Raw genomic sequence first — 21233 nt, 5'->3', positions numbered from 1 at the left:
TTCTCTTCTCAATCCTTGCAACACGCATGCAAGGTGCTCCCTTCTCCGCCAGTCCCTCGCCCTGGCGCGCCCACGGTCAAACCTGCGCGGGGAATGAGCGGGTTTGGCCACTTAGCCGATTGCACAAAGAGCGAGGGTCGGGAAGGCGCATCAGTGCCCTGAACGCCGCCCTGCGGGTCCCCCTGCCCGGGGCCGCTGGCGAGGGGCGCGCTTCTCGCCGCGTCTCTCCCCACTAGCCCGCCCGGCAGCGAGTGGCCCCGAGGAATCCGCCCTTCCCCGACCGCGGCGACCCAGCTTGCGCAGCCGGACAATGAGGGTGATTCGGAGGAGCTCTTTGCCCATTCATTCCCCGCGCCCGGCCAGCAGCCCCGCCACCCCTGCCCGCGCAGCCGGGGCACTGAAAGCACCCCCAGGCGCCCCGCTCCCGCCACCCCCAGGACTGCTCGCGTAGATGGCGCTCCTGGGTCACTAAGTTCCGCAAAAGCCAGAGGCGAGGCTGGACTACCCCCGAAGCCCGAGGAGGTTAAAGCCTAAGCTTGCGAAGAGCGGGCAGCCTCCCCCAGGAGCGGCGTCCCCATCCCGCCTCCCCGGCCGGCGCGGGAGACCCACGTGTCAGAAGCCCCCAGTCCGAGGTGGACCAGGATGCGCGCCCGGTCTCCAGCAGCCCCCACGCGACGGGCTTTGTCCGCGGCCGCCCCCGCCCGCCCGCCTGTGGGGGACAGGGACCCGAGGATCCAGGGACCCGGGCCGGGCTCACCTCTCTGCTGGCACCGCGCGGCTACCCACAGCAGCGAGGCCAGGAGCACGCCCCACGCGCCGCCGCCGCCGCGCATCTCGCCTCTTAGCCGCTCGGTGGGTCTGGGGAGAAAGCCGCGCGTCCGCCTGAAAAGCTCCGCGGGACGCGAGTCTGAGCTGCCGCGGCCCCGCAGCCCTGGTGTCCCGGCAGCCCCTCCCTCCAGCCGCCCTCGGACACACCCCCCGGCTGCGCCCCGCCCCGCCCGGCCTGGCCCAGCCGCCCAGACCCCTCCTCCCGGGGCGCCCTGCTTGGCCGCCGGGATCCCGCGCACGCGGACCCCTGGTAGGGGAGGTCTGCTGACCGCGGCCGCCGCCCAGGCTCCGGATAGGAGGTGGGCGGAGAAGGTGGGCTGAGGGTAGGAGAAACTGGGCTGTGGGGGCTCGGGAGGGTGGATTCCGAGAAAGTATGTGCCCTGCTGACCCTGCCCGCCCCGCCGCGGCCCTGCAGTCCCCGGGCCAGGACCCACGCGCCCCTGCCGGGAGCTGGGCGAGAGGCGAACCCTCGGGACGCCACCCAGGCTCGGCCGACCCGCTGCCCTCTCCGCCGTGGGCAGAGGACTTGAGGATTTGTTCTGAAAATCAGTTGCAACTTGTTCCCCACTTTGTTTGCCTAAAGAAGGCAAGGTCCCTTGGACTTAATTATTATGATTAGATACCCTCACCGCTGGAGAAAGAGGAAGCGCTCCTGACACGCGATTTCAACTGCTTTGTTATTATAATAATAATTATTATTATTTTTAAACTATGTCTGGTCTCCGTTAAAGAATGTTTAATTTCCTCTGGATTTTTTTTCTTTCTTTTTGTCTATCAAAAGTATTGGCTGGGCGCAGTGGCTTATGCCTGTAATTCCAGCACTTTGGGAGGCCAAGGTGGGTGGATCACTTGAGGTCAGGAGTTCAAAACCAGCCTGGCCAACGTGGTGAAACCCCGTCTATACTAAAAAAAAAAAAAATACGAAAATTAGCTAGGCGTGGTGGCGGGCGCCTGCAGTCACAGCTACTCGAGAGGCTGAGGCAGGAGAATCGCTTGAACCCTGGACCCAGGTTGCAGTGAGCTGAGATCACACCGCTGCACTTCAGCCTGGGAGACAGAGTGAGACTCCGTCTCAAAAAAAAAAAAAAAAAGGTATTTATTAACACTTTGCAGATTTCACATTTTCTCAATATAAATATACAGGGACAATGTCCCATATACTCTCTATCTCTCTGTCTCTCTCTCTATATATATATTATATAAATATACAGGGACAATGTCCCATAATACTATTATGTTTTTTAACACTTAAAAAAAGCTTAATTATGACCGTTTTCAAAACCAGAGCTCACACAGGCTGAGATGAGTTAGACCCCAAGTCTAGTTTCTAGTCCATAGTCCTTTACAATACCACACTGAAAGCACAGAGGATGTTGATATCATCCCACTATCTCACTTTGTCTTTTTTTTTTTTTTTTTTTTTTTTTTTTGCTTGATAGGAAGATAATTTCCTCTCACTTGTGTGAATCGATTTGACAACTCTATCAATTCCTGTTTTTCTGAGGGCACTTCCTTACACATCTAGTGAGTAGAACTTAGTTATAATACTTAGCCATCGATTAATTTTTTAAAATCATGGAAGTACAGAACAAAATGATAGGCTGTTTTAAAAGGATGCAATATAGTTTAGTGAGTACTCCATACAATACTAAATTTAAAATGCAGACATTCTTAACTATGAAAATGTTACTAAGTAATTATTAAATAAGTAAACTTAGTACTTAATAAATGATCAAATATTATAGTATTAGGCACATAGCTATTAAAATGCAGAATAATAAGCATTTGTGCACTGAAATAACTGCACACAAATGTATGCACTAGATACATATCTTTTAGAGTGTCTTAAAGACACTAGCGTTCATATAGATTATCTTTTGGGATATTCACAGCTCTATGAGATGCTTCCCAAAAGATAAGGAAGTGAGTTCTCAGTGTCAGCAAATGTCTGGTCTAGAGCTAGACCCCAAGTCTGGTTTCTAGTCCATAGTCCTTTACAATATCACACTGAAATCACAGAGGATGTTGATCAAAAGCAAAGTGGAGGAATCACAAGGGGTGTCCCCATATTCTGGTTCTCCCCGTATCCTGGCTTCCTAGAAATTCAGGCAGGAGGTCGATGGGACCTTATCTTTGAACTGCAAGCAGGGATCTCACATGTGTAATTTCAAGGGAGGCAAGTGGTCAGCACCTCTGGGGAGTGAATAGTAAGCATCAAAAGTTGCAAATTGGCGCTATTTATCACTGCTCAAAATTGAGCAGAAAGATTTCAACTAAAAGAATTCAGAACAAACTTGGATAAAATGTAGCAGTAAAAATGTCATAATTCTACACATCTTCTAAAAACCCTGCAGTACAAATTATTCCAATCTTTAGCATGCTTGGAAAATATCTAAATTACCTAGAGCACCATGAATGTGTAGGGCTGGCTTGTTCAAGTTGAAAATTAGTATAACAAGAGTGTTCATGTTTTGTGAGAAAGTACAAATTCAACTTAACTGTACACAAAAAGATGCTTGCTTCAAAGTCACCTATAAATAATGAACAATTGAAAATGCCTAAATGTCAAGCAATAGTTTAAATGGTTAAGTAATTTATAAATCAACGTGATAGGTTATTATGTACTACTTTTATATTATGAAACTTTTGCAATTAAAAAAACTCACGTTAAGAAAAGCAAAATTCCAAATAACATAGACATTCTGATTGCAATTATGTACATAAAATAAGCACATGTGGCCAGGTATGGTGGCTCACACCTGCAGTCTCAGCACTTTGGGAGGCCAAGGCAGGCAGATCACCTGAGTTTAGGAGTTGGAGACCAGCCTGGTCAACATGGTGAAACCCCATCTCTACCAAAAATACAAAACTTAGCCAGGCATGGTAGCAGATTCCTGTAATCCCAGCTACTCAGGAGGCTGAGGCAGGAGAATTGCTTGAATCCAGGAGGTGGAGGCTGCAGTGAGCCGAAATGCCATGGCACTCCAGCCTGGGCAACAAGAGCAAAACTCTGTCTCAAAAAAAAAAAAATTTAATGTATTTTTTAAAAGCACAGTGACTCACACTGCCACACTCGGCTAATCTTTTTATTATTATTATGATTACTTTTCTTTTGCAGGGGCAGAGATGGGTTTTGCTATGTTACCCAAGCTGGTCTTGAACTCCTGAGCTCAAGTGATCTGCCCACCTCAGCCTCCCAAAGTGCTGGAATATGAATTCTTATTTCAGTAATTTCACTAATACTATTATGTTTTTTAACATTAAAAAAAAAAGCTTAATTATGACGATTTTCAAAACCAGGGCTCACACAGGCTGAGATGAGCTAAACTGGAGCTTTCAAATCCCTTGGGTGATCCTGTTGAAATCCAGATTCTAGTTCAGTAGTTCTGGGTTGGAGGCCTGAGCTCCCCATGACACTGATGCTGCGGACAGGCAGAGCATATCTTGAGCAGCACGTAGCTTGCTTGCTTGTTCTCCATCTTGTCTGCAAGTTGAAATCAGTGGAGGAATTTAAAAAATACTGATGCTGGTTTCCACACCCAGAGATTATGATTCAATTAATATGGGGTACAACTTGGACATCTAGATATTTCTAATGATCTCCAGATAATTTTAATGTGAAGCAAAGTTTCAGAAACACAGCTAGACTGACCTGCTCCTGCATGTAGACAATCCAGGTTCTGGTCATTGGTGGCTGAGCAGGCTTGGGGAGCCACATTCAGTGTGTGATCACAGGCTGTATGAAGAAGCCTGGCCTGGTAAGTGTTTTCCTTTGTATCCTGACACCCATATAACAGGGATCCAGCCATGGTGCCCAGAATATGGGACAGGACTATTTCTCTGGAGAGTTAGTACAAGCAAGACTGCCTCCTAGTTCTAAAGAGACTGAGATACAAAGCAGAGACTTGGGCACAGGAGCATCACACCAGGATCCAGGCAGTAGGCCTGGATGTAAAGCTAGGGGCTTGGTTACAAGCAAGAGGTCAGTTACTAGAATTGGTTATGGTGTCAGAGTCTGATCTAGGACAAAGTTAGAGGGGCTGACCATAGGAGAAGCTCCTTAAGGTCTCATGGCTGGAAGTAAGGTGGTTGAGACCCTTCGCTTTAGGCAGGGGTGAGCGCTGGAAGGACTAGCAGTCAATGAAGGCAAATTGGAGGTGGGCAGCAAAAATGGTCCCTCAAAGGTGAATGGCCCGTGTCCTAGGCTGGAACCTGGAAATACACTGTATTACATGACAAAAGGCACTTTGCAGATGTGATTAAATAAGAGTCTTAAGATGAGGAGATTATCTAGGATTCACCAGGCAGACCAAAGTAATCAGTAGAAGTCTTCATAAGTGAAAGAGAGAGTAGAAGAGGAAGACTCAGTGATTCAATGTGAGAAGGACTCAAGCAGCCATTGCTGGCTTTGAAGATGGGGGCGGGGATCATGAGTGCTGGAATGTGAGCAGCTTCTAGATGCTTGGAAAGCAAGGACGCAGATCTTCCCCTAGAGCCTCCAGAAAGAGCCAGCTGTAAGGACACCTTGAGTTTGCCCAGGTGAAACCCATTTTGGACTTTGGAATTTGTATGGTTATCTTATAGTTTGTATTGTTTTATGTCAAGGAGTGTGTGATAATTTGTTACAGTAGCAGTAGGGAACTAATACATTAGGCAAAGACTACCTCCCAGGAAGCAAGTGGAGATGAAGTTGGGGGGAAAGTGAGTGTCTATATTAGGATTGAAGTAGAGCCTGAAGATTCCATTTGTGCCCATGATGAAGAGCAGAAGAAGGAAGAATTTGAAAAAATTACTTAAAATACTGGAAAAAAGAGAAGGAAGAATAGAGGTCTCAGAGGATAGCAGTAGAGAACCTGGCATCTGGAGAGAGACAAAATTGTTATTCATGAGGTTTATAAGCTTTGGTTTTCATGCAAGATGTGCCATAAACTCTGCGAACAATTTGGACAAAGTGGCTATAAAGTGATAGGCAGAACTCTGTTTATAGCCCTAGGTGACAGACTGCTAGTTGCCTCCCAAAATGTAGGCTCCTATCCTTCTGAGCACTTAGTCACCCAGGTAGGTCACCCAGGTGGGCACTGCATTTCCAGCCTCCCTCAAAGCTAGGTTTAAATCTGTATTAGTCTGCCCAGGCTACTGTAACAAAATGTCACAGGCTGGGAGGCTTAAACAACAGAAACTTACTTTCTTATAGTTCTGGAGGCTGAAAGTCCCAGATCAAGGTCTGGCAGCATTCAGTTTCTGGTGAGGGCTCTCTTCTTGGCTTGCAGGCAGCCACCTTCTCACTGTGACCTCAAGTGGTGCAGACAAAGAGCAAGCTTTCATAAGTTCTCTTCTTATAAGAACACAAATCCTATTGGATCAGAGCCCCATTCTTGCTACCTCATTTAACCTTAATTACTTTCTCAGAGGTCCCATTTCCAAATTCAGCAACACTGGGGAAAAGGGCTTCAACACATGAATTTGGGGGGAACGTAAACATTTGGTCCATCACAGGCTCTGACTAGGCTCAGGTCAACAGGATGTGAGCAGAGGTGAGGTGTGAAACTTGAGGCCCTGCCAACTCAACATGACCTTCTTGCTCCAGACACTGGGTGCGTCCCCTTTCGCCTTAAACTTAAACTCAGATGCTGTTCTGCCATGCTCCTTCAACCCCACGAGTAAAGACCACTCCTGGAGGATGGTGAAGCAACAAGATGAGAGAAAAGTTAATAACTTTAGGAAAAGGTGGCTCACACCTGTAATCCCAGCACTTGGGAAGGCTGAGGCGGGTGGATCACCCGAGGTCAGGAGTTTGAGACCAGCCTGACCAACATAGAGAAACCTCGTCTTTACTAAAAATACAAAATTAGCCAGGTGTGTTGGTGCATGCCTATAATCCCAGCTACTCGGGAGGCTCAGGCAGGAGAATCACTTGAACCTGAGAGGTGGAGGTTGCCGTGAGCCAAGATCATGCCATTGCACTCCAGCCTCGGCAACAAGAGTGAAACTCTTGTCTCAAAAAAAAAAAAAAAAAAAAAGAAAAGAAAAGAGAAAAAGTCATCTGGCTGCCTAGACTGCATAATGGCTGAAAGAGATAAAGTGGTATTTGATTTAAGCCATTGTATTTTAGAGTCCTTTAAAAGGGCAACCTAGCCTTAGCCTAAAATATCCTATAACTTGAATAACCAGGCCCTCTTTCGTGCAGGTAATAAAAGTAAATTGTGATGGCTTTTCAACAGATTATGTATTTTAAAGTAAAAATTAGAAATGTATGAAAAATAATGAAGTAGCTACTTCACAAGAGTCACTTTCAGAAGAAAACAAATCTTCCCTCAAAGCTGAATCTTATCCTGAGTATGTTCCAGGCCTGAGTAGCATGCCTCTAACTAATTCTGAATTTCTTAACTTTGAAATAATTTTGATTTAAATATTATGTTCTCATTTTAATATTTCTCACAAAATTGTTCTTTTTCTGGGCATCCATGGCTTTTCTTTGCCTCAGATATTGTTGTATATCTGCTTCAATGTCAGGGGAATTTTTACTTTTCAAAATCCCATTGCTTTTACTTGTTTGTGAGAGTATAGAACCATGTGAGTAAAATGATTAACATCAGAAGCCTTACATGATTTGCTTGGCCCGCAACAGCCTTATTAAATGAAAATGGTTATCGCCATTTGATTTAGGCCTTTACCTTTGACAACATTTCTTAGAGAACATTTTTAATAGAAATTTCCTAGCCTCTCTGTTGTACAGAACATCTGTGGGATGGTGTAACTACATTCCCACTTACTTTCTGAGAATCACCTTCCTGTGGCTCTGTGGTGAGCAGGAGAATATCCAGGCCAGGCGTGGTGGCGGGCACCTGTAATCCCAACCCTTTGTGAGGCCAAGGCAGGTGGATCACCTGAGGTCAGGAGTTCAAGACTAGCCTGGCTAATATGGCAAAACCCCATCTCTACTAAAAATACAAAAATTAGCCGGGTTGGTGGTGTGTGCGTGTAATCCCACCTACTCAGGAAGCTGAAGCAGGAGAATCGCTTGAACCTGGGAAGTGGAGGGTACAGTGAGCAAAGATCATGCCACTGCACTCCAGCCTGGGCAACAGAGCAAAACTCTGTCTCGAAAAAAAAAAAAAAGAAGAAGAAGAAGGAGAAGGAGAAGGAGAAGAAGGAGAAGGAGAAGGAGAAGGAGAAGGAGAAGGAGAAGGAGAAGGAGAAGAAGAAGAAGAAGAAGAAGATCCAATTTACACAACATGACCTTATCCCTAGGACACTCCTCCCACTCTGGCTATCATCCTCTGTCTTGACAAATCACAGTCACCATCTTAGACCTTTATTTAAGGCAGAGGTTATCTGAGCCTCAGCACCATCTTTGTTTTTCAAGTCTTCCTTAAACTTTCCTCTCTCTTTAACTATTTTGAGTTGGGTTTTTGTCACTTGAAATTGGGCACTTTTTTATATTAATATATCTACCTTCCATTAAGGACCATAGAGAATGTCAGATAGCATCTGCTTTCTTATTTTTTACTTAAAACTCTTTTTTTCTTTTATTAAAGAGATGAGAGTGGCTGGACACGGTGGCTCATGCCTATAATCCCAACACTTTGGGAAGCCGAGGTGGGCGGGTCACCTGAGGTCAGGAGTTTGAGACCAGCCTGGCCAACATGACAAAACCCCGTCTCTACTAAAAATACGAAAATTAGCCTGGCATGGTGGTGGGCGCCTGTAATCCCAGCTACTCGGGAGGCTGAGGCAGGAGAATTGCTTGAACCCAGGAGGTAGAGGTTGCAGTGAGCCGAGATTGCGCTATTGCACCCCAGCCTGGGGGACACAGTGAGACTCTGTCTCAAAAGAAAAAAAAAAAAAAAAAAAAAAAATATATATATATATATATATATATATATATATATATATATATATGAGGCCTTGCTACATTGCCCAAGAGGGAGTGCAGTGACTATTCACAGTGCAGTCCTACTATTGATCAGCACGGGAATTTTGGCCTTCTCCATTTCCTAACTTGGCCAGTTCACCTCTCCTTAAGCAAACTGGTTGTCCTCCACTCCTGAGAGATCACCATTACTGCAGTGGAACTTAGCGTGGACACCTGATTGACATAGCACACTCCAGGCCAGAACTCTTGGCCTCAAGAAAGTCTCCTGCCTCAGCCTGTGGTGTAGCTGAGTCTACAGGTATGTGCCACAGCAGCAGGCAGCGTCTGCCTTTTGACATTTAATCTCTTCTTAAGGGCCTTGTAGTATTTTACATTTACATAGCTGCATTTCCAGAGTATAATGTAAAAAAATACATTTAAATAGGATTTAACAAAGATGTTTCACAAGAAAAAGCAGTGGTTAAACAATTCAGGACTCAAACTGCCTGGGACCAAATACTAGCTCTCACATTTACTTGATTGGATGATTTGTGGAAAATTACTTCACTTTCTTGTCCTCAGTTTACTCATTTTACTATAAAATATCCCCATTTTACTATTAAATGGGGATAAAAATAAGACGTATATCAAAAGATGAGAATTGAATGACATAATGAACACAGAATTGTTAGCATTGTTCCTGGCATCAAGTAAACATTCGATAGTAGTTTATTCTATGATGTCATCTTCATGGCCGTGGGTTAGGAAGAGTGTTGTACAGCTGCCATAAGACGATAATGTGGGGCTCTAATGGAGCTTTTCAGCACATGCTTATAAAAGGCAATTGGACATTTGCAAAGAGATGAACTATTATCTGTCCTCTTATTTATGTAGCAAGAAGCACTAGAGACCCAGAGGGGAGATGTGAGCTAAGAAAGGGCATCTCCCTAAAGCCAAGGAGTGGATGGAGGCTACAAGAAAATAGCAGCCAGCTGTATAAAAAACTAAAAAGACTTTTAAAAATTGGTTTTGGCAGGGAATTGGTCCTTAGGGAACTTGGTGGGTGTGTTTTTCTTTTATAGAGGAAGAGGAAGCCAAATTGGAGGGGTCTAGAAGACAGCTGTTCATACGGACACGTAGATAGCATTTGTCCCCAGGACTCTGCAGTACATCCCTGCCTGCTGGGTATCTGTAACAATGCAGCCTTTCAACAGGAAAGTCAGACTCCGAAAGCAAAGTTTGCAACAGTAGCAGCAAATACGAATTTTTTGTTTATTTATTTATTTATTTATTTTTGAGATAGAGTCTCACTCCGTCACCCAGGCTGGAGTGCAGTGGCGCGATCTTGGCTCACTGCAACCTCCGCTTCCCGGGTTCAAGTGATTCTCCTGCCTCAGCCTCCCAAGTAGCTGGGACTACAGGCGTGCACCACTGTTTCCAGCTAATTTTTTTTTTTTTTTTAGAGATGGGGGTTCACCATGTTGGTCAGGCTGGTCTCAAACTCCTGACCTCGTGATCCACCCGCCTCAGCCTCCCAAAGCCACTGGGCCCAGCCCTGCAAATAAAAAATTTATAGCTGGACACCAATTATCTGGAAAGTCAGAAATACATGTTTATAAAGATACTTGTCATTGTGTCATTTGTATTACACCACTCACTATTATTGGAGCTTCCTTCAGCAATTTATTTATTATTATTTTTTTTGAGACAGAGTCTTGCTCTGTTGCCCAGGCTGGAGTGCAGTGGCACAATCTCGGCTCACTGCAACCTCCACCTCCCAATTCAAGTGATCCTCCCACCTCACGCTCCCAAGTAGCTAGGACTACAGACATGCACTGCACCCAGCTAATTTTTGTGTATTTAGTAGATATGGGGTTTCACCATGTTGGCCAGGCTGGTCTTGAACTCCTGACCTTGTGATCTCCCCAGCTCGGCCTCCCAAAGTGCTGGGATTACAGGCATGATTCTAAGCGCCCAGCCTTCCTTCAGCTTTTTACTAATTTCTTCTACTATTTGTTTCCAATGGAGGCAAATATTCTACAACATTTTACACTTTAGGTTCTCCAAGGGCTTCTTCATGCTTGCCTCACGATGCCCACTTGTGTCATTTTATGACACATCTCCAGACCTGTCATCAAGAAGCGAAATTTGAGTTAAATAACTCGTAAACCTGGCATTGGCTTAGTGGCAAGGACAATATTCAAATTTTAGGAAGAAGATGTTACTAAGTAATAAGATCAGTTGCCTGAAAAGACAGTATTTTTTTTTATCAAAAAGCATTTTACAGGATCTCATTTAATCTTGAGAAGCAACACATTGGATATGTGAAGGTCAGAAGACTGAAATTAAAATTGTAGCTCCAGAAATTGTGAGCGATTTGACCCTTCAACAGGTCAGTTACCTTTTCTGAGCCTCAGTTTCCTCCTCTGTAAAATGTAAATAACCGAATCTTTTGCTAGACGTAGTAGTCACTGGCTGGGCACAGTGGCTCACTCCTGTAATCCTAGCTCTTTGGGAGGTCTAATGAGCAGATTGCCTGAGCTCAGGAGTTTGAGACCACCCTGGGCAACATGGTGAAACCCTGTCTCTACTAAAATACAAAAAATTAGCCACGCATTGTGGTAGGCGCCTCTAGTCCCACCTACCTGGGAGGCTGAGGCCTGAGAATTGTTTGAACCCGGGAGGCAGAGCTTGCAGTGAGCTGAGATTGCTCCACTGCATCCCAGCCTGAGCAACAGAGCAAGGCTCTGTCTCCAAAAAAAAAAAAAAGAAGAAGAAGAAGAAGTAATGACAGTGATAATAACAACTGTTAGCAGGTACTGAATCTTCAAATCGTACTTTACACCCATTGTCTCGCTTAGGCTGCTTAAATCTCCAACTCCACCTTTACCATGGGAGAGTTGGAGATTTAAGCAGAATATGGGAGAAGATGGACTGCACCATGGCCACTGAAGGTGGCTAGAGAATCATGCCAACCCATCTCATTTCAACTCCTGCCCACGGTCATTAAGGGGCCTTTAGAATTGCCAGGCAAACACACTGCCTACCCTAAACTGTTCACTCTCCCACTTAGCAGCCCATCCTTTCAGAGCTCAGCTGCGTTTCCCACTATCTATGATGCCCAGCCCTTCCTTTCCCCATCTTTGAATTCCTGGTCTTTCTTGAGCACCCAAGTAAAAAATCTCCTCCCTCAGGAAGCCTTCTATGATTGTTCCAGAACTCACCAACTACTTGCTCCCTTGTGGCCCTGATGCGCTCTGTAATACAATCTCGGTTGCAACTGCTGTTGATTTTATAAACATGTTTTTCCTATTAAATAAGAAACACATGCTCCTTCTCAGTTTATTTTGCTTTCCCACTCCCCCATAGTGTCTGAAACTTGACAAATATTTGTTGATTTTGACAAAAATGTAGTTTGGTTGCAGTTGTGTGTTTGCTATGTTCCAGGCATTATGCTAAGCATGTTTCATAAACTAGCTCTAAATGGTATAAAAGTCCCAAGGTGGCAGAAAGTAATGTAAGCTGCTAAGTATAAACAGTTCTGAGTCACAAGCAACAAAAGCTGCCTCTGGCCACCTTAAACAAAGGCAAGTTAATCAGAGGGATATCACAGCAGGGAGAATGGGGATCATAGAATCCATGGGAACTTGTAGAGGAGGGCTTGGAAAACAGGAACCAAGAGAGTCACAGGTGCTATGCAACAGAATCCATGCCCAAGGTCACCCACCAAAAACAGTCTAGCTGAAGCAGACTGCTGCACCTGGGGCTGTCTGACCTTCAAATGTTCACTGCATCTTTGTTTCACCAGCTCAAGGCTCAAAGCCTGGAGAGCCAGTAACTGATTGGCTGAGCTTACATTGTATGCCCCAGGTGGGCAGTGAGGAAGCCTTGACCTTCCCTTCTCTTCCACAGGAGGAGCTAGGAGTAAGAAAGAGGTTTTACCCGTGGGGAATCCTCCCCCAGACAGAGAAGGGAGTGCTGAGAGGAGGAGGGTGCTGCTGGCCAACAAGCAAGATGGCGCCTGCCTTCCACAGGTGGACAGGAAGAGCTCCACGAAGCGGGTGAGATGCCAACAGTCAATGCAGGATAAGTCTAGTTTTGAAAGGGGCAAGAAAACAGAAAAAGTTGTGGGGAATCACTTTGGCAGGGGCGTAGAGACAACACTGGAAATGTTTGGATGGGGCAGAGCCATAGGCAGGCTGTATGAGGGCCGTTGGGCTCTCCTATCTGGCTTCTTCCTGGCTGTTGTTGGAGTTTCTCCTCCTCCCTACGCTTCTGGGCTTAGGTGAAACACCACGCCACACTGTGTACAATCTGGCACCCTAAGTAGCAATTGAGGGGGACAGATGATGAAACCCAGAAGCGGGGGTCAGTTTACTCTCCATGGGATGAATTTTGACCAATGAGAAATAGAAGAGGGAGAGAGCTAGACAGGCTCTCCTCCTGTTTCTCTCTACTATGCTCCTCTGCCAGGCCCAGTTTCTCCAAGCAGCCCACCTGGACAAGTCCAGGGTGCAGATACGCCGCCAAGCCCGTGCTGCGTTTCTTCCCGGTGAAGCAGTACCAGGGAGTCACACATCTCTAGGTTACTCCCCATCTCTCTCTTCATTTTCTTCTTTGTTGCCATGAATTTGCATGTCTCAAAGCATAAACCATCAGCATTTTCATCTTTGCTTCAGGATCTGTCTATGGAGATATTGGACTAAGAAAGGACCCTTTGCATGGAGCAATTAGTGAGACATGAGAGATACATTTGAATCCTGCAGGCAATGGGAAATTATTATCAACTCTTTTTTTTTTTTTTGAGAAGGTGTCTCACTCTATCACCCAGGCTGGAGTGCAGTGGCATGATCTTGGCTCTGCCTCCCTAGTTCAAGCAATTCTCCTGTCTCAGCCTCCCAGGTAGCTGGGATTACAGACGCGTGCCACCACACGCGTCTAAGTTTTGTACTTTTAGTACAGATGGGTCTTCACCATATTAGCCAGGCTGGTCTCCAACTCCTGACCTCAAGTGATCCACCCGCCTCGGCCCCCCAAAGGGCTGGGATTACAGGTGTGAGCCACCATACCTGGCTTATTATCAATTTTTAAGCACAAGAACAAGGTAGCAATCTTTTTTTTTTTTTTTAAATGAAAATCTACCTGCTAGCAGTAAATGGAAAGAGCGGAATGAAAATAAATGGAAGTGGCCATATGGGTGGAGGTGGGAAACATAGAAGAGAAATGTGCAGTGAGAATGAAGAAGGGTGAATCAGATGAGATTTCAAACAAAGAAACATGACTTAGTGACTAATTGGATGCAGATGATCAAGGAAATTGTAGACTTAAAATGTTCTTTCTGAGAGTGAAAAAAAGAACGGTTAGATGGAAGATGAACCGACGGGAGAGGAAATCATGAGCACAGTTTGATTGTTATCATTTCGGTGTTACCAGTTAGTCAAATGGCAGTGTTAGAAAAACAGCTGGAAATTCAAGACAGATGGAGATTGTGGCTGAGGCCAGAAAATCGAGTCTTCTCTGTGTGACCTCAAAGTCACTGGTGTGCAGGAGCTCACCAAGTTGAGACTGTGCAGAGAAAGGTCACGGAGAACTGAAGTGAGAGCAAGACAAGAGGGTTTCTAGAAAACGCCGGGAGCCTTCCCGGAAAAGGGGATCCAGGATTGAGCTACTGAAGGTGAGAGCTGGAGTAGGAACATTTGAGGAAGGAGAAAGGACAAAGGAGGAAAGAATGGTCATGATGAGGACACCAGAAAGTTACAGAGAAGATAAGTGACATGCCCTTTGCTGAGCCATTACTATGCCAGCTGCTTAATCCTCATATGCAAGGTAAATTTTTGTGTTTTTTTGAGGCGGAGTTTCACTCTTGTTGCCCAGGCTGGAGTACAATGGCTCAATCTCAGCTCACTGCAACCTCTGCTTCTCGGGTTCAAGCTATTCTCCTGCCTCAGCCTCCCAAGTAGCTGGGATTACAGGCTCCCGCCACCATGTCCGGCTAATTTTTTTGTAATTGTAGTAGAGATGGGGTTTTGTCATGTTGGCCAGGCTGGTCTCGAACTCCTGACCTCAGGTGATCCATCCACTTCAGCCTCCCAAAGTGCTGGGATTACAGGCATGAGCCACTGCGCCCGGCTTATGCAAGATGAATATGATTCCCATTTTCTGGGTAAAGCCACAGAGATTCACAGAGGCTAGCTAACCTGCTTGAGTTTGCAGAGCTAAAAAGTGTACTTTCATTTTTGCTGTATCATAAATCAACCCCAAACTTAATGGTTTAGAGCAACAATCATTTATTTTCCTCAAGATGATCCTGTGTTTTGCCAGCTAGACAGGCTCAGTTGGATGCTTTTTCTGCTGGCCTTCCTGAGCTCCTTCACGCGTCTGCAGTCAACTCCAGGTTAAGGGATGAGTGATTTAGGGGGAGCCACAGCCTGGACGCAAGGAGCTAAAACACAGGAGTCCTCCCTCGTCAAAGGAAGCTGATAGATCAAGAATTAGCAATTTAAAACAAAATTAGAATTAGAACAAAATATCCGAAATATCAAGAATGTAGAGTGTGGTAGAGAGCGGTTGCTGATAGCACATCATAATGACAACGATTAGCAGAGCAGGCAGCTCCCGAGCGCATGTAATGCGCCAGAGACTGGGCCCAGGCTTTTGTGCTTTGTTTCACTGAGTCCCCACAACAGCCCTAGGAGATAAGGTAGGCCGATTAGCATTGTTTTTCAATGACGAAACAGGCAATGCCTTAAGTAGCTTAATCAAGATGAATCCAGGCAGAGGGGTGTGGAGTTTGGAATTTGGAAGAAAGGTTTGATTTAGTGATTTTGCTGATACGAAGAAGAAACGTTCTACAGGTAAGGTGGGCAGGAACTGATTCTAAGATGCTAAAGGTCGTAAACATGGATGTCGATGTCGCTAACAATAATGATCGATAATAAAGTGTAAAATAAAAAAAAAAACAAGTCAAACTTAGTCCTGAAATATCCAATGAAATACAGGATGTGAAAATATTATACAATCCTGGGAAAACAGAAAAATTAAATACCAACCCAGGAGAGGACATAATACGGGGATAGGCTAGGTTATACAAACTAGTCCGCAACCTCTGAAGCATAAAACAGAGATCTCTTTCTCGATGATTGTGGGTTAGCAGTGGGCTCCGTTCACTATTGTAACTCAGGGATCCAAGCTGATGGAAGCTTCGTTTCAACATATGCTTCCAACTGAGGCAAGCAAAGAAGTAAGTCCCACACTGGCTCTTAAAGTTTCTGTTTATATTCCATAGGCCATGGCAAGTCACCTGGTCATAACTAACCTCAAGAAACCATGATAGTGGGGTCCTATTATGTGTCTGTAAGTGGAGGAGAACCAGAAATATTAGGAAAATAGTGTTAATGAGGACCACTGAGAAATTCTTGTAGACTACGCTAGGACATTATCGGGAGACACATGAGAGCTGGAACTCAGGTCTAGGAATTCCAGCTGAGCATGGAGAAGAAGAAATGGAGAGCAAGAGAGACAGGGATGGGCAAGATCAAGCCATGCCAGCATCCAAAGCACAATCAGGACCGCTCTCCACAAGGTAGCTGTTCAGATGGAGTTTGCGGCAAACAGGGAAGCTTATTATTGGAGCAGCTTGGGGTTCTCTTGAGGACCCCAATTCAGGAAACCCTAATCCATGCTAGGATGGGGAGGTTCTTTTCCTTCTGCTCCAGACGTTCTCCAAGTGTGTCCTGAGACAATGCATTACCAATTCCAGGTGTGGAATGAGAACTTTACTAGGAGCAAGAAGGGCCTTAAGAAAGAAGTGAGTCTAGAGTCATGTTGTCTAGAGGGCCCAGGTCCCTAGAGGTGAGCCTTTGCCGGGGGCTCTTATGGAGACCATTTACAAAAGCAAATATCTCAGTTGTATCTACGCTACACTCATCATCATGATTCTGCGGTAGGTTTCGCTTTTGTGTTTCCTGACAACTAAGGGCTGCAAGGTTTTCATTTTCTTTCTTTTTTTTTTTTTTTTTTTTGAGACGGAGTCTCGCTCTGTCACCCAGGCTGGAGTGCAGTGGCCGGATCTCAGCTCACTGCAAGCTCCGCCTCCCAGGTTCACGCCATTCTCCTGTCTCGGCCTCCCAAGTAGCTGGGACTACAGGCGCCCGCCACCTCGCCCGGCTAGTTCTTTGTATTTTTCAGTAGAGATGGGGTTTCACCGTGTTAGCCAGGATGGTCTCGATCTCCTGACCTCGTGATCCGCCCGTCTCGGCCTCCCAAAGTGCTGGGATTACAGGCTTGAGCCACCGCGCCCGGCCAAGGTTTTCATTTTCTAATGAAAGAAAACATGGACGTTTATCTGCAGAGACAAACACTGAAGCATACATAATTTCAGGAGTGAATGTATTTGTGGATTATCAGCATAATGGACAATACTTTTAGTTACAGGTTTCCAAGACACAGTGCTATTCAAACAGATTCTCATATTAACCTTCTTTAGAGCCCAGGGCACAGCTTTACATCTTTATTAACTCAGGGAGGGCTTTGACGAAGAAAAGAGACTGAGATAATGAGGCCAGGCTTGTTTGTTTTTTGATTACCTACATTCCTAAGGTATCTAGGACCTAAAGAATCTCAAAGAATGCACCGATTATTTTTCTATTAGATTGACTTTCTTAAATATCAGATGTTTCAAGTGAGCTGATACCAGATCTCAGTTAATCTGTGCCTGAATTCCGTAAGTACCAATAATGCATCACTAGTAGCAGAGCAGAAGTTATGCATAGCTCTGTAACTCACACATAAAATGCTAGCGAGAAGCTGGGACCACCCTAGATCCATTGTAATGAGAACCATCAGTGTAAGGCAGACTTCTTAAATTTCAGAACAGACATTAGACAAGGAAGCAAAACATATGTAGCTGAGAAAAATAAACATTTCAAGAGCTAAGCAGCATATGCCTTTCCTCTCTGATTTAGGCCAAAAATGACCTCCCTTCAGAGCCAGAAGGACAAACTAAGCAGCCAAGGATTGAAAATAAAATAACCCATATGGAGCGAAGGAAAAGAAGAGTTAAAAGAAGGTCACATACCACATGTGCTGGTCACAGTGTCACAACTTGTTCCAGAGCAGCTTAATGTACTCTTCCTTGGTTGCCTGCTCATTGAGCTGAAGGTTTTGTTTGATATGTGACTTCTAATTGACTGGCTATTTTTCATTAACATTCTGCACAGTTTTGATTCAATAGGTAATTAGTACTATGAAAGACTGGATTTTAATTATGAGATGAAGAGTCCATCATTTCAATAATGTTCTCAAAAGTCTGCAGGTAGCTGACCCAGGGCAGAAGACATTGCTGGTTGTAACCCTACCTTCCTTCCAGGTTGAAGATAGGCTGTTTTGAGGGAAGAGGAGCACTTTTTCACCCTGGGGGAGTGAATCTTGATAAACTGAAGTTGGTCCAGGTAATTCTATTCTGTTTGCCAGTGATTGGCTCAGATACAAGCCCCTTTTCTAATCAGCATTATTGAGGTATATTTTATGGATAAGAAAATGCAGGAATTGTAAGTTTGCAGTTTGGTAAGATTGACAAATGTAAACAATTACAGCCACCCCCATATTCATGATAGAAAACATTTTCCTCACCCTTGAAAAGTTGCCTACTATCTTTTGTAATCAGTTCCCAGCCACCTATTTCTGGAAACCACTGTCTTGCTTTATGTCACTACACGTTAGCCCTTTTACATTTTTCATATAAATGGAATTATAGGTGCCTGCATGGGCCCTGGCTCACTCACTGGGCTGTAGGATGCCTTGGCAATGGGAAATCCAGTTATCAAAATTGACTTCAGAAAAGAGAACCTAACAGAACAATAACAATGGAAGAAACTGGGAACATTATCAAACAGCTATCATCCTGCAAAGAAAAAAGGCCCTTCATGAAAAAGAAAGATCTTTTTTTTTTTTTTTTGAAACAGTTTTGCTCTTGCCCAGGCTGGAGTGCAGTGGCGCGATCTCGGCTCACCGCAACCTCCGTCTCCCAGGTTCAAGCAATTCTCCTGCCTCAGCCTCCGGAGTAGCTGGGATTACAGGCATGCGTCACCACACCTGGCTAATTTTGTATTTTTAGTAGAGACGGGGTTTCTCCATGTTGGTCAGGCTGGTCTCAAGGGCCTGGCCTCATGTGATCTGCCCGCCTCAGCCTCCCAAAATGCTGGGATTACAGGCATGAACCACTGCACCAAACAAAATTTTTTTTTCTGAGACGGAGTCTCACTCTGTCGTCCAGACTGGAGTACAGTGGTGCGATCTCGGCTCACTGCAACCTCCACCTCCCTGGTTCAAGCAATTCCCCTGCCTCAGCCTCCCAAGTAGCTAGGATTACAGGTGCTCACCACCATACCTGGCTAATTTTGTTGTATTTTTAGTAGAGACAGGGTTTCACCATGTTGGCCAGACTGGTCTCAAACTCCTGACCTCATGCAATCCACCCACCTCGGCCTCCCAAAGTGCTAGGATTACAGGCATGAGCCACCGTGCCCAGCCCCAGAAAGATCTTAAGCAACATGATGGATTCAGAAGCTCATGAAAAGAGGCCACCAATACTAACATCTTCAAAACAAGATATATCACCTCATATTATAAATGTTGGTGAAATGAAGCATGACTTGTGTGGCTGCTGTGTAGCCTTCAACATGTAATAATCACATTTCCCATTCAGAAGATCCTCTTCCAACAACAGCTGTATGCCATCAAAACCCGGGATGCAATACTTCAGTTGAGAAGGGATGGATTTCGAAACTTGTATCCTGGAATCCTTCCCTCATTGATGTAAAAGATAACCACACTTGCACTTACGTTGATCTGTAGGAGGATTTATCCTGCCTTCTCCACAAATGTGTCAGTGCTCCAGAGTTTGCAACCCGTGTCGTAGCAGCAGCGCTTGCAGGGACAACAGAAGCAATTTTCACTCCACTGGAAGGAGTTCAGACATTGCTTCAAGGCCACAGGCATCAGGACACATTTACCAGCACTTATAAGGCTTTCAAGGCACTGAAGTTCCGTGGAATTGGAGAGCGTTGTTGAGACTTGCTGCCCGTTCTTTTCCGGAATGGACTTAGCAATGTCTTTTTTTTTTTTTTTCTTTTTTTTTTTTTTTTTTTTTTTTTTTTTTCGGCCTGGAGGTGCCTTTAAGGAGCATCTGCCTACCGCAGCGACTCCCAGTGCTCATTTGGTCAATGATTTTCTCTGTGGAGGTCTATCGGGTGCCATGTTGGGATTCTTGTTTTTTCTAATTAATGTTGTAAAAACTAGCACACAGTCTCAGACTGGTGGGGAATTTCAGTCTTTCCTCAAGGTTTTCCAAAACATCTGTCCGGAATGGGACAGAAAACTGATCGATCAATCTTTTCAGAGGTGCTCATCTGAATTACCATCGGTCCCTTATCTCTTGGGGGCATAATCAGTGCAACTTAGGAGTTCTTGTTAGAGTTTATATGAAGAAAACCATCAGTTAAGTGCCATTTATTAACTGAATAGACCTTCTAAGAAGAATGCGGTTTGGCCTCTTTTGTAATTGGTCACAATGAGTTGGTGTCATGACTCCAGGCCACAGTGAGTTATGGGCAAGGCTGTTTTCCTTAAGCGTCAACAAAACAGAGTAAAAGGTTCCAACGGAAAAAATGAATAAGCAAATAAATGGAATTATACAGTGTTTTGTCTTTATCTTCTTTTCTTTCACTTTACATAATGCTATTGAGATTCATCCGTTCTGAGAGTCAGTAGGCCATTCTTTTTGATAGCTGAGAAGCTTTCCATTGTATAAGTATACCTCTACTTATTTACCGATTTAGATGACCCACAATTTTTGGCTCTTATGCATAAACCTGTTATGAACATCAAGTGAAAATATTTATGTGGAGCTGGATTTCTGAATTGCATTGTGAGTATATGTGAACTCTTTAAGAAGCTGCAAAAGTACTTTCCAAAGTGATATTCCCATCAACAATATAAAATTCCAAGATTTCTTTTCTTTTTTTGAAATGGAGTCTCGCTCTGTCGCCCAGGCTGGAGTGCAGTGGCGCGATCTCGGCTCACTGCAAGCTCCACCTCCTGGGTTCACGCCATTCTCCTGCCTCAGCCTCCTGAGTAGCTGGGACTACAGGCGCCTGCCACCATGCCCGGCTAAGTTTTTGTATTTTTAGTGGAGACGGGGTTTCACTGTGTTAGCCAGGATGGTCTCGATCTCCTGACCACGTGATCCACCCGCCTCGGCCTCCCAAAGTGCTAGGATTACAGGCGTGAGCCACCGCGTCCAGCCTAAAATTCCAAGATTTCTAGTAGCTTCACATCCTCACTTACATTTGGTATTATCAAGGTTTTTGTTTGTTTGTTTTTGTTGTTTTTGTTGTTGTTGTTTTGAGACCAACTCTTGCTCTGTCACCCAGGCTGGAGTGCAGTGGCGCTATCTTGGCTCACTGCAACCTCCGCCTCTGGGGTTCAAACGATTCTCCTGCCTCAGCCTCATGAGTAGCTGGGACTACAGGCATGCACCACCACGCCCAGT

The 21233-nt window shown here is 45.1% G+C and overlaps 1 protein-coding gene and 1 pseudogene across 1 annotated transcript in view; one reads left to right on the top strand and one right to left on the bottom strand.

Moving 5' to 3' along the window:
* LAMA1 (laminin subunit alpha 1) overlaps positions 1-4637 on the bottom strand; it is a 172192-nt gene extending 167555 nt beyond the window's left edge. The window contains 3 exon segments of the mRNA XM_030926195.1: positions 83-501; positions 610-1405; positions 4481-4637. Coding sequence (XP_030782055.1) covers positions 83-501; positions 610-1405; positions 4481-4637 — 1372 coding nt within the window.
* A 14572-nt stretch (positions 4638-19209) lies between these two features.
* On the top strand, positions 19210-20167 carry LOC104670222 (annotated as a pseudogene).
* Positions 20168-21233: the final 1066 nt, after the last annotated feature.

This window comes from Rhinopithecus roxellana, chromosome 21 (genome assembly GCF_007565055.1).
Source record: "Rhinopithecus roxellana isolate Shanxi Qingling chromosome 21, ASM756505v1, whole genome shotgun sequence".
Classification (NCBI taxonomy): Eukaryota; Metazoa; Chordata; class Mammalia; order Primates; family Cercopithecidae; genus Rhinopithecus; species Rhinopithecus roxellana.
The sequence above is the reverse complement of the archived record's forward strand: the minus strand, read 5'-3'. Positions and strand labels throughout refer to the sequence as shown.